The sequence below is a fragment of the Lycorma delicatula genome, chromosome 9 (assembly GCF_047948215.1).
Source record: "Lycorma delicatula isolate Av1 chromosome 9, ASM4794821v1, whole genome shotgun sequence".
In the NCBI taxonomy this organism is placed as follows: Eukaryota; Metazoa; Arthropoda; class Insecta; order Hemiptera; family Fulgoridae; genus Lycorma; species Lycorma delicatula.
In genome coordinates, this window is record NC_134463.1 from 20,079,320 (window position 1) to 20,098,217 (window position 18,898).

General features: G+C 30.5%; 1 protein-coding gene across 1 annotated transcript in view; it reads right to left on the reverse strand.

Annotated features, from left to right (window-relative positions):
• Ca-alpha1T (Ca[2+]-channel protein alpha[[1]] subunit T) overlaps positions 1-18,528 on the reverse strand; it is a 276,487-nt gene extending 257,959 nt beyond the window's left edge. The window contains exons 1-2 of the mRNA XM_075375644.1: positions 18,423-18,528; positions 15,841-15,974 (exon numbers count right to left, since the gene is read on the reverse strand). Of these exons, the coding sequence (XP_075231759.1) occupies positions 15,841-15,974; positions 18,423-18,515 (227 nt within the window). The 5' untranslated portion in view covers positions 18,516-18,528. The remainder of the gene's footprint in view (positions 1-15,840; positions 15,975-18,422) is intronic.
• Between the last annotated feature and the right edge of the window lie 370 nt (positions 18,529-18,898).

An 18,898-nucleotide genomic window follows, 5' to 3' on the forward strand; every position in this document is an offset into this window, starting at 1 on the left:
TTTTTGTAATCGAAAGATAAGGTTATTAATATCGTAGACAAAAATTTCCACGAGAATAATCAGGAAACTTTTGTTTATAAGAATTTTTAAAACTGTAAAAAAATGTTTTTTCGATTCCAAACTATTTTTCTTATACAATTTAGGGAATTTAAAATTCTTTGCCAAAAATGAGTTGTTTTGCTGTAGATTGCGTTTAAACATTTAAAAATGACAAAAAATGGCATTTTGGCGTTTTTTAATAATAAAATTTATATGAAGGAGGAGAAATTTAGAGATTTTGTTAAAATACAAAAATATACAAAAGTATAAAAACTACATTCTGCGAATCAAAATGTAAACTTTTCAAGGTCAAAAAATATCAAACATGCCAGTTTTTTAGTAATTTTTAAATGTTTAAATGCATTTTACATCAGTAAAACATAATTTTCAAAAAAAAAGTCAACACTTTCGTCTTTAAATTACCCAAATTATATTAAAAAATTATTTATTGTTTTAAAAAGTTTTATAAAAAATTCGGTTGCACTGAATATTTCCGTGGAAACTTTCGTCTACGATAACATCAATTTTCGATCAAGAAAGATTTAGAAAATGGGAATAAGTTTGAAATGGTGAACTCTGTTAACCGTCCGCCTATATTTTATACTATCCTTCTGATATAATTCAAACACAATTTTTACTATGCTATTAATGTTAAATTATAATTATAATTATAATTTAAATTCAAATTATAAAAAATCTAATTTTAATAACGGTGATTATAAATATATTTAATCTCCAAAACTACAGGCTGATTGCGAGTAAAAAATCAATTAGAATTGATTTTTCTGGATAAAAGATAAAGAATCTCCGCCACGGAGTAGTAGAATCTTTTTTTATGATTTATTGTTTATATTTTTATTGTCGAAGAGTCTCTGTAGTTAAAGTTTTTTTAATTATTTAAATAATAATAAGAAAATCAGTTTGAATATCATATAACTTTATTGAAATTCAGAAAAAAGATGGAAATAATATTAATAAAATAATAATTTTCAATATTGATAAAGAAATCAACAATTTTTAAATCGCCTAATAAATCTTAAAATTAGAGAATATCACTACTAAATTGTTGATAAAATTAAAAATATTACTGTTTTCTTTTTAAGCAATTAAGCAGTGAATTTATTTATCATTTAATGTTAAGAAATAATAAAAAGAAGAAATAAAAAGAAAATACTATTTTAAAAAAATCAAAATATTTTTCCAAAATATTAAATTTGAATATATGATTGTAACTTGTAAAGGAGAATTTTTTTTTAGATGAAGCTAAATAATTTCAACTAATTGTTGAAATTACTCGTCAATTAATTCCTCGTGGGAACCGTGACTGAGGAGGAGGCATGGGGACGTCGGTTACTACGTCTCCCAGCTTCTTTCTGGCCACGGAAATTTTGGGGTGGATTATCACAGATTTGGGAAACGTTCCCAAATTGTATCTACTGCTGCCTCTTGGATAACCCCGAGCGTACATTTTACTGCTTCCCTAGATGAGCGGAGTTAAAGGAGGTGTCTCAGTTGGATCACACCGGATACTACAGTTGGCTATGTGTTGCGGGGCGTGGGCTAGTAGAAGGAGATCGAAGGGCTCGTGGCTGACATCTTGAGGCAGAAGGAGGTCGACTACCGTGCTTGGGGGGCAGACTGAGATGCCCATGGGGGGGGGACATGGGTTGAAGGACAGCCCCCTGCAGAGCTACTGTTTGTCTGTACTTGCACGGATGGGTAGTAGTGATGAGGTATGGGGATATCCGAATCCCTCATGTGGAAAAAGACCGAATTCCGTTGGGAATGCCCCTTCGGAGATGTTTCCATTTGAGGCATGGGAGTCAAGAGTCCCAGCTTCTGGAGTGGGGCCCAGGAACGACATAGTCGGACCAAGTTATCCCACTCCGGCAGCTTGAGGCAGGCAAGAAGATAAGATCCAACTGGCGGGCCGACTTGTCATGCCGGAAGTAATACCGGTAAGCGGGAAGGCCCGTGTCACTCTCCTTTTTCATTTTCCTGTTTAGCCTCCGGTAATTACCGTTCAGATATTACTTCAGAGGATGAATGAGGATGATATTTATGAGTGTAAATGAAGTGTAGTTTTGTACAGTCTCAGTTCGAGGACACTCTCCTGGGCTGAGTTATACTTGACTGTAGTCTTATATACCAAGACTGAAACTTGGCCGATATACTCAAATAATACACAGAGTAACTGCGTATTACACTTACTTCTCGTAACTGTAAAATTGGACTTTCTATGGGTTAAAAAAACCCTGTAATGTATAACACGTAGTGTTATACGTTTATACACGTAATGTATAAATATTGTCCATTTTTTCTTTATAAACAATATTTCAGAATTTTTAAAAAAGTATTCTGTTTATTAATATGTTTGGAAAACTGAATATGCTTTGATGTAAGTAATTTATTACATTTTTGTAAATTTATACTGATGAGGTACATAATTCTAAAGTCTACGCTTCATTTTTGAGTGTATGAGAGAATGTATATCTAAAATTTTCTTCGTTATAAAAGCGCAATTAACATAAATGTTAACAGGTTAACTGCTATGAAACCCAATTCTGGACCTTAAGTAATACGTTTAATTGGGCTGTGAGATCCTTTTTGACTTCTCAGTGTAATAGTGATTTCCAACTGCTACAGGTTGTTACTTCAAAAATAATAAATTATATAGAAGTGTTTATTGTGGTATAATTTAGAAATTAAAACTTAGTTTTGTATAAAATATTTTTGTTAAACTTATCAAACTCAACTTTTTCATACAGGAACCAAATTGTTATATTTTATAAAAGTGTTTTGTTTTATTGTAAAAACTATCTCCTGTTTTTCATTTATTTAAAATACAGCCCCTTGCAGGGCTTTATTGACCACTTAGAATTTTTTTTGAATATGTTACCTAGTTATTTATCTGTTCTGAAAGTGATAATTTGCGTGCAATTAATTTTCATTTTTATCTTACTGTTCAATGAAAAGGTTGAAAAAGAAATAGGTATTACTGATTACTAAATTCTGCTTGTTCGAATTAAAATATCGAACAATTTTTTTCAGCACAAAGAAAAATAAAAATAGATAAATTTTGTTGCTACAGAAACAACACTATTGGTCTTGTATTGGGAGAATTTTATGTTGACTTTACTGATGGTTCCTCCCCTCCGATCCTATTATTATGCCAGAAGCTTACACTGACATGATAGGATAGTGAAAAGTCGACGTCGGTGATGGAGGAACGGTAGATAGGATAGAAAAGTAGATACATAATAATATAGGCTCGGGAAAATTCACCTGTCTGTTAAAAGTAGATTAACCTTTTTACTTTTGGGACGTCGATACAAATTTTTACTTGTTTTATTTTAACTCACAATATTTTATCAATTTTTTCCATGTTTGTTCTCAAATCTTGCATCTTTAATTTAACGTAATTCTGACATTGCCTGTTGATGAAATTTCGCACAATTACTAAGGTCGGGTAACAATACAATATTCCACCATTACTTTTGCAAACATCCCCCCGAAAGTGGGTAAATTTGTAAAATGTAAAAAATAGGTATTGTTAATTTACAATTGTATTTCAATAATCAAAAATTTCACTATTTCGTTACTTTTTATAGTAAATGTTTGACTGAAAATTTGTTTGATATTTTAAATATATTAGAAATTTTAATATACGATGTTATCTTTTGAAATACAAATTTACCTACTAATTAAATTCGTTCAATGTATGATAATAATTTGATTAAGGTATAACTAAAAAGTATAAAGCAAGATTTAAATAAAATGTGTATTATATTTTCCTCTAATAATTTTGGCTTGCGTTAAGACGGGTGAATTTTGTATCGTAATTAATATGTATAGGAAGTTTAGACTGCACTTCAGTAAGGAAGGAAGATAGAAAAATAGTAGTTCAAATATTCTACATTTACGTAAGACATGGTAGATCGGAAACCCGCATCTCTTAAACGTAGATGACACACTACAAACCGCGAAGAAATCTTGTTTTACATATACACATTTATATCATAGGCGGGTGAAAATTATCATCCATAATTTGCACTTATGGGGGATATAATAATAAATTCACACATACATATTAATTAATATTTTTTTAATAGGTAATTTATTACAAGCAGTAATTTAAAACAGAAATTGTGTTCCATTTATCATTAACTAATAAACAACAAATAAATGTTCTATTAAAAGCTTATTTTTTATTGAAAAGAATTCACTTTCTTTATTTATTATTTTTATATATTACCTCGATGTAAAATTTTGGTTTTTGGAAAATAAAAAAACTTCAAAATTTTATTGAGTTTTGAGCATTCATATATATATATATATATATATATATACACATAAGTAAACCAAAATTATAGTATTTCAAATATATAATTTATTTTTATGATTTATTATATTAAACCGTAGTTTAACTAACGTCAAGTAATTTTGTTTATTTCTATCAAGAAAAACAAACAATTGTTTATTTTTGAACCACTAAAAAAGTTTTACCTGACAAATCACATTTAGCCAAGCTGTTTATGCATAATTATAAATTAGTTTATTAAAATAAAATATAGAAATTAAACAGCAAATCACATAAAACACTATGTTCGTTGTTTTTTTTTCTTGCATAGTATATTTTCTTAGTTCATAGATAATAGGGACTTTATTACATTTCATTCTGTATAGTGATAAAATTATAAAAAAGTAATTTTTTTTTCGTAATTAAAATAGATAACAGTTTCAATTAAGAATTTTAATACTAAATTAAAATACAGAGATATACTGTTAAATTTTTTATAAATGCTAATATTTAAGCGAATTTTTTTTTTTTTTAAATGTAATTCTTTTAATAGATTTAAAATGAATTATTATTCAAAAGTAATTAAAGAGTTGGCTGGACTATAGCATATTTATATAAGGCTTGGAAAAAATATTGTAACGGTTAGAGAAGATATCAGATAGAGAAAAGAGAAAGAAAATGAAGAAAAAAGAATGTAGAGTACACTACAAAAGGTTTTACACAGAAGCGTAGAAGGAGCGGACAGTCGAAATTATTTCACTTAAACGATCAAAAGGATGGGTTGGGTGTTAATACTGCTGGTCAGGAAATATAAATACTGCCGAGGGCCAGCAGAATGACAGTTTTTTCAATTTCGAGTTTGGTGCAGAGTGCGATAAAGGGGATCACAGTAAGTTTTTGGTAACAAATGAGTGTAGAATGCGTCACGAGTATCCAATTTGGTCAGTGCTTGAATACAATTAGCCGTTCGATGAGTTTATTAGTAAACAGTGGTGAAAGTGACAGTATTCAATTCATTCATAAAGTGTAGGTTAATTCTTTTGTAAACTGTAAAAGTGAATAATACTTGCAGAAAGTGAATCGTATGAACTGCAGATTTCTCGTTTGTTATCCTATTGTTAACGTAATATTAGTTTCTATTAGTTATTGTAAAGCGTATTGTAAATCAGAACTGTATTTTGATATTTATAATGTAATGGTTATTGAATTAGTTTTGTTTTTAATTCGAATTACTATTTTATATATTATAAATTATTTAAGAATAATAGATGTATTTATAATGTGGTGCTATATGAGAATGTTAGAAATCAGATGGGTGGATAAAATGACAAATGAAGAGGTATTGCGGCAAATAGATGAAGAAAGAAGCATTTGGAAAAATATAGTTAAAAGAAGAGACAGACTTATAGGCCACATACTAAGGCATCCTGGAATAGTCGCTTTGATATTGGAAGGACATGTAGAAGGAAAAAATTGTGTAGGCAGGCCAAGTTTGGAATATGTAAAACAAATTGTTAGGGGTGTAAGATTTAGAGGGTATACTGAAATGAAACGACGAGCACTAGATAGGGAATCTTGGAGAGCTGCATCAAACCAGTCAAATGACTAAAGACAAAAAAAAAAATGTATATGTAAGAAATTTTTACGTTTGTTAATCTCTCAATATTCTTGTCGAACCGCGAACACGCGACAATATGTATTTATATATCAAAGACTACGGGATGGAATTTTGAAGAAGAAAAGTGTGTTTTAAGAATTTCCAGAAGTAAAAATTGGAACTGACAAAAAATTCCAGAAAAGGTAATCATCACGTAGTTTATATATGGATGGAGTAATAGGTTAAAACAAATCCTTACATTAATAGAGCCTTTAAATTTATTTAAATGTTTATTAATTGGAAAGCGAATTACGCTCACGATTTAACCTCAACTGATAAATTTAAATGACTTTAATTCGGTTTCAATTGAATATAAATAGATGAAAACATGTAATTATTAAATATCTGAACGGTTAATAATTAAGAGTTTTATGAAGTGAAATAAATCAATTTTCATGACTGCAAATTTGAAATAATGAAATGGAGAGCTAAAATTTCAGAGTAGTAATGAACTGTAAATAATAATTTTCAAAAATTAAAAAAAATTGGTGTTTTTCATTTACTTACCAATTATATTAAATGGTTAAACTGTTAAATATCATATTTGGTCAATAATATAATTTTTGTCGATAAAGGTAATTTTTTTTCGCTTTATATTAGCTACATAAGCTCAGTCTGCTCGTGTAACACGTGAATACATTTAAACGAATAATTAACGTAATTTTTACTCTAATTATTATTAATTTTCTAATGAGTACGTTGCAATCTGTTCAATTATTGAACAATAAGCAAACCCCTTCACGGCCCAATGGAATGAGGATGATATGTATGACATGTAAAATAAAGTGTAGTCAGACTCAGGCAGACAATTTCCGAGACGTGTGGTTAATTGAACCCCAACCACTAAAATACACCGGTATCCACCTGTATAATATTCGAATCCGTATAAAAGAAACTAATTAGGATTTGAACCTCAGACTTTCGACTTCAAAAATCAGCTGTTAAAAAACTGATTTACGGCAACGAGTTAACACTAGACCAGCTCAACTGTTGGGTTTACTCTAATAATATTAATAAATATGAAAACGGGCAACCCTCAAAATTCATTTTCAAAAACTTTGTTCTAAAAGATGGCCTTTATGATTTTTAAACAATCAACATTAATAAATACTCCAGAAATATTACATAGTCATAGTCGTTACTTTTTTTATAGATGATAGAGTTAATAGTAGCCGCAATTCGGTTGTTTTAAAGCGGTTTTTTGGTCAAAGATTTTGAAGTTCAAATTTTACTAAACGTTAGTTGCTATTTATACAGATTTGAAACTAAACAGTAGTAACCGATGTATTTTGGTGATTGATATTCAATTAATCATACATCTCAGAAATGGTTGGTCTGAGTTTAACAAGACAACACCTCATTTACATGTCATTCATATTATCCTCATCTCATTGGGCCGGGGAGGGGTTGCTTATTGTTCAATAGATGAACAGATTGAAACGTACACATTAGGAAAAAAAAATCGAATAATTCTTTTATTTAGATCGCCAAACAAGTTAAAACCCAGTACGGAATGTGCTGTGCATGTGTACCTGGACTGTTTTTTTCAAAAGCACTATTTATTCGAAAGCGTACTGAAATTCTTTTAAAAACTATTACCTTCATTAGAAACATATTTTTCTTCTAATCAAGTTCTTTTAAAATTATATTATTTATTACAAAGTAAGATAGATAAAATAAAACGTTGAGTGACATAAAGAAACAGATATAAAATTTTTCCACGCGCGTTGTGAACCACACAAATCTACATTCTTGGATTTTATTATCAGGTAACTGAAATAATTTTTTCCCTTATTTCAGCCTTGAAAACAAAAGAGTATATTGTTATAATTATTATTATAATTATAAGACCTTCATTTACGTTTCATTTGTTTAATTTATCTTATTTTTTGAGTTATCAATTTGTGTCTAACTCACTGAAATACTGTGAGGCCCAAAGTTACGTCTCACGTTTTTAATTATAATTATACAAAATTTAAGATAGAATGAAACTGAATAGAATTGTATTTTTTTTTTTTTGTCTTCAGTCATTTGACTGGTTTGATGCAGCTCTCCAAGATTCCCTATCTAGTGCTAGTCGTTTCATTTCAGTATACCCTCTACATCCTACATCCCCAACAATTTGTTTTACATACTCCAAACGTGGCCTGCCTACACAATTTTTCCCTTCTACCTGTCCTTCCAATATTAAAGCGACTATTCCAGGATGCCTTAGTATGTGGCCTATAAGTCTGTTTCTTCTTTTAACTATATTTTTCCAAATTCTACTTTCTTCATCTATTTGCCACAATACCTCTTCATTTGTCACTTTATCCACCCATCTGATTTTTAACATTCTCCTATAGCACCACATTTCAAAAGCTTCTAATCTTTTCTTCTCAGATACTCCGATCGTCCAAGTTTCACTTCCATATAAAGCGACACTCCAAACATACACTTTCAAAAATCTTTTCCTGACATTTAAATTAATTAATTTAAATGTCAGAATTGTATAGAATGAAAAAAAAACCCTTTCGGCATGCCGGAAGATGGAGGTAGATTTCACCGGTGCTAAGTAGGGGATAAAAGAGAGTCGAGTGGAAGCTTGTGTTGGGGTCGGACGTATTGTTGTGTGTTTCGGATTAACGGTTTTATATCTGATTTTTGGAATTGGGAATCGACGGTGGAAAATTTTCGGAAGTGTTTTAATATAATTTGGTGATTTTTGGTTGCGGACTGACCTTTTTATTGATTTTTTTTTATCTGACTAGCCTTATTTCTATTGGCAATAAGGTTCAAAGTTGACTGCTGGTCGCAGTGGTTAGTGTGAGTTAGTAGTGGTGTACCTTGAGTTGTTTTCAATTCGGGTGTAGCTTATCTGTAGTGGATGGCATAGACAATTGTAACTGGCATCGACTGATAATATTGTTTATTATTATTCAAGTGATAAACTTTTGATATTGGATTAATTTAATTAATTTCGGTTGTTGTTATCTCTTGATAAGATAGACTGCTGTAGCTTACTTTATCAAGCTATCATTTATATATATATATATATTTTTTTTTTGTATCAACGGATGCGGAATTGTCCCCTAAGTACAATTTCGAGACATGCGACGTCGTAGCTCCCTCCCATCTGAGGATACAGCCTCACAAGGGGCTGGACCCTCGAAGGGAGCAACTGGAAGGAGAGAGAGTGGCACAGTGGACACTGAAGGTATGGATACTACGGTGAGCACCCAGGAAAAGTATAAATGGAGGGAAACCGAGGGCAGAGTAGCCAAAAGACGTAGAGCGGGTTCTTCGGAGGAGGAAGAAACCCCTCCTACTCTTGAGGAAATTACCTACAAATTAGGTAATGCAATCACACAACTGAGACACATAACTGGCAAGGGGAGTCAAACTGCAATCAAAGCCCATGAAAGGGAACTTAAAGAAAAATATGAAGACTTACAAAGACTGTGTGAAGAGAAAGCGGAGACATGTAATCAGATCACTCAGACTGAAGGTCATTATAACAGCGAGATGTCGGATATTTTGGATGTTGATCTATCAGACGAGCAATTGATAGAGAGACTGCCCTCCAGATGGTCAAGGTGGGTGATGAACAGGATCACTCAGGTTAAGGCAGCAAAACCTGGAGAGGGTAGTTGTCACTTTGTAGACTCGAATGGCATAAGACCAAACAGCATATATGCAGGAGCAACGCCTGGTGCAATGTTTCTTCAGGAATCAACGATACTCGAAGACAGTAAGGTCACAACTAATGGTACAAGATACACAGTCATCTATGACTCCAGTTGCGGGGATAAGGAAATGGCGTCACACGTACTTAAGGCACTAAGAAGAGTAGTGGGTAACTCTGAGTCTTCAGTTTTCGTGATACCAAATGGCCCTCCAGGCATTTTGATTAGGAAAATAGTAATATATATTTTAAGGAAGGGGAAGACCTTACCAAGGATGGTCCTCCCCAATCCAAGTGACAATGCGAGACCAAGATCCAGATCGGCGTCTGTTAGGCGAGGAACCCCACCGGTCGCCGAGAGTAAAACCATTGTTGTACAAGCACAAGGGAAAACATACGCTGATCTATTAAAAACTATGAAAGAGAAAGTTAAAGTAGAGGAGGCTGGAGAAATTCTTTCTATAAGAAAGGGTAGAGATGAACAGCTAGAAGTTAGGGTAAGTGGAGTGCAGAAGGCAGGGGAGTTTTCTGCAATGCTGAAGGATAGAGCAGGTGATCTTCAGGTCGATATACGTAACAAGGGAGACCGTAGAACAGTTGTACACATTAAGGACATGCTTGGAGATACTACGGAAGGTGAGCTAAAAGAGGCAATTGAGAAGGTCCTAGGAACGGGTGAGAGATTTCAAATAACATCTATGAGAGACGCATACGGTAGTACCAAAAATGCTACAGTAATTACTACTCAACGCAGCGCAACAAAGTTAATAACAGCAAGACTGAGAGTAGGCTGGGTTTGCTGTAGTATGTAGAGAGAGAGAGAGAGAGAGAGAGAGTTTGAGGGGGGGGGAGTGAGAGAGTATTATTCTTCCATTCTACCACAGGGATCAGCTATTAAGTACCAATTAATTAATAATGAATATTTATAACAAAAATATTGACAGGCACGGAAAAAAAGAATTGACAAATAGCTCAATAAATATTAGGTAGTAATATTCTGCCGTATTTTCTCAATATACATGGCATGTAATACGTCAGAATTCTAATTTGAAAGGGCAACATAGAATCAATTAAACAGAAATACTTTACTGTCTGTAATGGAATGCGCAATCAACAACACAGTCTATGCTCTTTCCATTCTGTACTAAATGTGCAAAGTTCAGTACAGTGTAGATTGGCATGCTAAAACAAAACAATTGGCCGATTGTTTCTATTCTCAGTCAACCGTTGAATTCTATTGTTTTAATTATTGCCGTTGAATTTTATTGACTTTAATGATATTTCTTTTTAATCATTACTATTGTTTCACCAATTATTAGTATAAATAATTGATTTATTGGGATTTTTATCAGTTTCATATTTGTAAATGCGTGCGTAATTTCTTTTTTTTTCAGATAAAGTAGTCCGTATTTATTGAATAATAAACAGTTTTCTTCTAACTTGTTTAATGAATTCTTCATTAAATATAATAATTTTTTCCGGCCTATATATTAGTTTAAGAAAGGGTATAGATGATAAAAAGTGATCGAAAACAATTTTAACTTTTAGGAAATTAATGGCTGTAAATAAAAAATACAGGTCGGGTTTCTGAATTGTTCAAGTATATCGAATCACGCAAACTATTTTGTTGTTGTAAAGTGTATGATTATCATGTTGAAACGATTTTAAAATTAGTATTATTAAAAGAATGTTAGGTTGATATAAAAGATTATAAAGGAAGATTAGTAAGTATAGTATATTTTACTGTTGTAATTTTGTTTAAATAACTCTTTAATTAAATCTCTTATTTATCTATTTATTTTAGATTTTATTTTATAAATTGAATAATTTTCATTCTTTTTCCAGATTATTATTTTTTTTTTAAACAACCAGTGTCAAAAAGTAATTTATTGAGGAAAAAGAAAAACTTGTTCAATTTAAAAAGATTCCATTTATTGTAAATTATTGAGGTAAACAATTTTTTTACATTATTTAATTCACTGCGGTAATAAATAATTTTATGATTGGTTCTAAAATTTAAGTTTTCTGTTTAAAGTTTGTTATTTTTTCGCATAAAATATTAATATACTCAGTCCGTGCCACAGAAAAGGTGACTCATGTGAAATAAAATATAAGACGTTGTTTATTTTTATTTTATATGACTTTTTTTAAAAAGTAGTAGGCTCCTTGCGAGTCAATACACAACTGGAAGCGTTGGAAATATTTTTTGAAACAATTCTGATACTCAACCTTTGAAATTGTCTGCATTATCGTGGTCATAGCCCTCTGGATATCTGAAATCGTGTCGAAACGATGAAAACATTCGAAATACTGAAAAAATCATATCTCATTACCTGTTACGGTAAGTCTAGGTTCCTAGCGGCCGATATTTTCATGTCTCTGCAGTGCTTCACTCTGCAATTTTTTTTGATCGTCAGTGAATGAGTGGGGCACAAAGCAACAACAGATATTCTTTTTGCCCAAATTTTCAGTTAGAATGCGATGCACAGTTGTTTTAGAAATTCCAGTGATCTCCTTATTAACCTGGTAGATGCACAACGATCATTTCGATGAATTTCAGCCACTTTTTGAATATTTTCTTCTACTCGAACTGTCGATGTTGCTTCTGGACGTGGATCATTTTCAATGGTCTCTCCACCATCACGAAACTTTGCATACCACTTAAAAACGTTTTTACGATTCATTGCTTCACTACCATAAACAGTTTGTATCAATTTGAAAGTGTTTTTGGCACTTTTACCCAATTTAAAACAAAACTTAATGTTTGCACGTTGCTCCATTGCTCCTTTCACGACAGAAGTTCAAAACATATTGTTAAAGTTTTGGTTATTACGAGCAGTCTGTCATGCCAGCGCTGTTAAATATAAAACGGAAGGTAGTCGGTATACCACGCTAGTTAATTCATGCATCCGTTCACTGATCGCATTAGTAGTTACGCGAATATAAAATCAGTCACCTTTCCTTGGGACGGACTATGTGTGTGTGTGTATATATATATATATATATATATATATATATATATATATATATATATATATGTAAAATACTTCAACTCAACGATTTTATCACAACTTTTGTTTATATTACATTTTTCTGTCATTTAACAACATTATTATTGTTTATTGTTAAGTACGGCCTCTCATATAAAAACGCTCGAAAAGGAAATATTAAAGTAATACTGGATTAGAGAAATAACAACCAATAGAACTATTTATCGCGCACCGCGCAAAATACACACTACACACATCACACTAATCGAAATAGCAACGAAAGAAACATTCCTGATTGAAATACCAATACCAAACAGGAAAAACTAGGTGAAAAAACATAGCGAGAAAGTAGAGAAGTATATACCGTTGTACCAGAAAATTAAAGAAAAGTGGCATCAAAAGTGGTTCACATAGTAGTGATCATTCTTTCGACTACCAGGATGATACCGAAAAGACTGTTAGCGAACACCGAAAAAATTGCAACTCTACTCGTGGATCTATTTTCAGGTACAGAAAATTGTAATCATCAGTAGGTGCAGCATAGTTAAAAAATTCATAGAATGAAATAATTGGATAGTTCAATGAAAAATGTCTGCACCAACTATTCCACCAAATAATAGCTAATGTTTGAGTGAAAAGAAAACGCCCAAAAGTAAAAAGCCCAAGAAATAGCCCAAAGTAGGCCTACAAGGATCCTTTACCAAAATGGAAATCATGACTAACATCAAATTATTCACATAAAACACAATGGGGTACGAGACATAAATATTTAAAAATTAAAAAAAACATGACTGCCAAAAAAAAACATTGCTCTTTAATATTGGATAATTAAAGAGCGTGCGGGTGACAATTTTTTTATATAGTATATATTTTAAAAAACCCTTTTTCAAACGTTTTTCCGTTTCTTCGTGGGACACTGTATATATATTTTTTTTTTACTACGATTTTCTAATAATTTTTTTTTGTTTTTACTTCGTTGTACGAAGTAAAGAAAGTATTGTAATCGCTAAAAATTTCGTTTTTCAGATTTCAAAAGGAAATATTCATTTGACCATCCCTGAATCCATTTTGATTAGTTTCGGCGTAACATCTGTATGTTCGTATGTATATATTTTGCATAACTCTAAAAATATTAGCCGTAGGATGTTGAAATTTTGGATTTAGGACTGTTGTCCAAACAAATCTGAATTTTGAACTTTTTTTAACTGCAGTAATAAGCCCTCGTTGAGAGCTTTTCAATGATATCATAAGTGGTACTTATTTTCATCGGTTCCAGAGGTTTAGCCAAATGAAATTTTAATTAATGAAATATTTGGATCTTAGTAGGGGAAGGCACATCTGTTCGAATCAGACTTCATCACCTTTTTTTTTTAATCTTTTTTTTAAATTTAAACATATTGATTTATTGATAATTATTAACCTCTGATTATAAAAAAAATTACTGTTAATAATAATTCAATAATAAAAATTAAAAAAAAAAGAAAAAATATCAGAAATTATTAATGAAATAAAATTTTATATTATTTAGATTTAAAATACTGACTGAATTTTGGTATGAAAAGAGTAAAAATAAATAATTAAAAAAAGATCTGTTAATCTTCTTTTATTTTGTTACAAATTTTTTCAATTATTTTTTAACTATTTGCGAATTTGATTACTAATAGCAAATGAGCTATTCATTAACGCTGGTGATAACTGTATGTTTTAATACAAAACATTAATCTTTTTATATTTTAAATCAGATTTCATAAGAAAAAAAGAATGATAAAATTATATTTTTATTAAATTAGTTGATGGTAAGGCTAAGTGTAAACATTTTCAGGAGCACGTATGTACGGTTACATCCAGCTGGCAGACAATCCCAAATTATTACATTCTCTCATTACCTCTAGCTGACAAAAAATATTAAATTATTATACTCAGTCCCAAGGGCGGGTAAAGACTGCATTCTACTTCATAAACAAGAAGTAACTTGGCATTATTTCTAGTTTAGAGAAAAAAGAAAAACTAATAAAGGGAAAAGTTTTATGACACGTTCCAAGATAGACCTTACAATTATACCTTAATTATACCTTTGTAATACCTTACAATTTCTAAATTTAACTTTAAAAATTCAATGTAATCTCATCAGTAACAATTTTAACGCTAATAGTGTACGCTTCCTGAAATTTATTTCATCTATTTTATAATAAATTGTTGCCTTTTTTTGGTTCTTATGGTCATAATTTGATCCAAATTATTTCAATTTAGTCTACGTTAAGTTTTTATTCTTTTAGTTAGAAATAATAATTCATTATTAAGGGTGGGAAAATTTTAGATTAAGACGGGGCTAAATAATCGGGCTAATAATAATAATAATAAATAATCGGGCCCATAAATAGTAGTCGATATACCAAAAAAACCCGAGATGTAAATTGTTTTTTTTTTTTTTTGTTTGAGAAGTGAGTATTAAATGCGGGGAACCTTGGAGTAAAAAATATTTATAACCTTACGTAACCGAAAATCATATTAAATGTTGTCAGAGGCTTAAATACCTGTTTGGATGTAAAAGGAATCGCTCGGAGTAATTTTTTTTTTAATTTTTGGAAAAAATTATAATAAAATTCAGAGATGTGAATTATCATAAAAATGATGAAATTTAAATAACAGAGCAAAACAAAACAAATGAGTTACTTGATGAAGTAAAAAAGAAGGGAATGATGTAAAAATCAGTATTTAAGAATGACTTTGAATAAAATTCATGAAAAAAATTAGATAAAGCTAATGACGCTGCAGTTGTTTTCAGTAATATTTATCCTTTAATACTTTCCTTCTTATTATTTAAATGAAACAACTTTTGTTAAATTAACGCTTCACCTTAGACATGTAACTATGGCAACCAGATATACTGCACAAGGAAAAGTTATTTGATCACTTATCGAAATGAGAAGCTGTTTTCCTTCTCGTTTATATTTTGTGTAACAGCATATCCAAGTTCAAGGTTAAATAATCCCTTATATATTCTAATTCTGTAGTAAATTTGTTAGAATAGATGGTTAGCTCCAATTAAACATCAAGTAGAAGGAGAAACATCAATTAATTTAAGATACTGTAATAGTAATACATTTTAGCTCTTAAGATATTTATTTATTATTTTTATAGATCTATTAAATTTATAAAAAAAATAGAGTAAATATTCAGTATAACTTACCCGGCAACAACAATGAAAAAATCAAGTCGATTCCACGAATCAGCTAGATATGTTCCTTTACCATACACGCCCATTGCAATCATCTTTACAGACATTTCAAGCGCAAAAAATGCAAAGATAAAATCATCAAACATCTGTAACATCAAACACGTAAACATAAAATATTATTAACATTAATTTATAAAGTATAAATAAATATATTGATAAACAATAGGAGAAAAATAAACGAAAGAATTGAAAAAAGTGACTAAAAAAAAATTACAATAGAATAAATTTCTTATCGTATCAAATCATTCAATTTCAAAAGTTCGGAACATTAAAAAATATAAAAATTTAGTCAATTTCTTTTGTCAACATATTTCATAACTATAACTATAAGTTGAATAGAGTTTTGGCCTATTCTATAACTAATATGACAATAATGCCATATCGATTGTTTTAGTTTAAAAAATTCATAATTCTTCTTATTTATATATATAAAAAAAAAAAAAAACAATAAATGAAAAAAAAATTATACTTTATCATGTATCGGGTGAGCATCTTCAAACCAAACCTCTAGAGAATAAAAAAAAAAAAAAAAAATGCAAGTTTTGTAAATGAAATTAAAACGTAAACTAGATTTTGTATTTACATTAGCAAAACTTTACATATTTACCGTGTTTTTTTTAAATATGTTCAAATAGACTGCCTTGCAGAGAGATTTAGTTTTGTGCTCGATTTGTCATAATTCGAGCATTGAAAGCCACCTGATAATTTTTTGCTGAATGTTCGCTTTTAGTTCATCTGGGTTTGATTTATAAATTCTGTCAAAGGATAGAATTTGGTCTATTTAAAGAAATATACCAAAGAAAAAATCGCAAGCAGGAAATTCTGGAGAACTGGAGGCCACTTCCCTGTGCAACATTTCGTTCTTCTGTAAAAGCCGCATGAACGCTTGTTAGTGAATCATTTGTTGTGTGACACGTTTTTCCGCCTTGTTGGTAGAGGCTGTACTCTTTTTTAAGTTCTAATTAACTGAGTTTTAAATACATCAAAGATTGAATAGTATACTACAAATTCTACGGTCCAGTCAAAAAATATTATCCATGATTACCAGAAACAGTACTCGATGCACAGATTTTCCCAACGTGGACCGGGTGCTCAAATATCTGGTGAGGACTTTCAGTCATCCGATACTACTGGTGTCGTGAGAATTAACATGCCCAGATAAATGAAATCATACCTCCTCTGACATGAAGTACAGGATCGTGTCTAACAGTCTATAGACAATGTTTTCGAGAAGCCAGTCGCAATAACTAAGACGTTTCTGTTTATCTGTTCATTTAACTTGTTACACAATATGGTTTTAAGTTTAAATAATGAAGAATCTTATAGCAAGATGTATATTTTACTCCAATTTTATAATTTTCCGAACTGGGAGAAATTCTTCTTTGAATATCGGGTATGGCCTCTGGAATCTTAACAGAAGATTATCTACTTCGTTTTGCGTTTGAAACTGACCCCGTAGCACGCCATTAAGAAAAAAAAACACTTGTATGCTACTCTTTACTGGGATACTATAGTGCATGTAATATCTAAAGTGCGTGGTATGCTATGGCGTCCTCTCCAATGCTCTTAACATCACTCAGCGATTAGTCTGCACACCAGCAGTCAAAGTAGTGTATTCCAAATATCACATCAATTAATTTGCAATGACTTGCACCGGATATAATTATGACGTCACTATTATAGTAATGAAATATGTTCTGGTAATTTTTTATTAAAAATAAAATTATTTATGCCTGATATTTTGTTCAAGATGTATATGAAGAAATTTATTTATTTCTTGAAAGTATATGTTTGTTTTTTCAAGCATGTTAAACTAAAGTTTTAAAAAAATAAACAGTAACAGTGACGTAATACAAAAGCATATGAAATGGGTTGTTTTGTTTATTATAAGCTACAATCTTATAATTTTCTTTGACGTGTCGTAGTTATTTACGAAAATTATTTTTAAATAGCACGTACGCATTACTTTTGTTGCAACCATTAGCACGTGTTCCGCATGCCGAGTTATCGGAGTGAGTAGAGGAGGCAAGTAGAAGCAGCTTGTAGGTAGGACCTGCCTTTAGAGTTTACATACACTATAAAGTATACACTTCGAGAATTTTCCGCGAATATTTGATGTGTTTCTTGAAAGAACTCAGGATGCACATAAGCTTTCATTATAGCACCTCTTTCCTCAAAATGTGTTTTTTTTTTATAAAATGCACTAAGGTATTTTTTAATATGTTTTAGTATTTTTAATTTACAACTGATAAAAATAGACGAGAGTAGTGTAACATAAAAAGCCAATTGAGGCACTACTAGTAGCAACGACGGTAGCAGCGTTAAAAATGACCTTAAATGACTGTAGTTTGAGCTCGTTCAGTTCAATTTTAAGTTGTTCACCTGGTAGTAAAGAATTAGAAAGTTGGGGAAAGTCATCTCCTCAAATCTTTCTTTCAAGATCAAGCTTCTTGCCACATCAAACAACTAATAACATAAATTATACTACAATATACTATTGTAAAATAATTATAATTTGTTACTTTAAAAATTACCTGAAGTATTTTGCAACGATTGGAGAGGCACTGATCATCCACACAAGGCTGGTACATACCCAGGGTGACACAATTTAATAGTATTACTAGCATACTAACTCTTTCAAACCACCTGAATTATTTTAATTAAGGAAAAATTATGAAAATATTCACAGAATAGAATTTGTTAATAATTAAATAATATTATTATTTTAATAACCTTTTTTATATTGTAATAAATATGAATATAATATAATTGGCTGATGACGTATTGTATTTTTCCAATGTTGTAAAAAAAATCGCAATCTCTATTCAGAATTCAAAAAAAATTAAAATTGCTAATTTTATTTTGTTAAATTAAAACCATTAATTAATTTTTAATGATAATTATTTACGTTCTTACAACTAATAACAATTACAACTGAATGAATTTATTTTATATAAATTTAAAAAATTAAATTTTTAATATCGAAAATTATTTTCAACTAAATAAATAT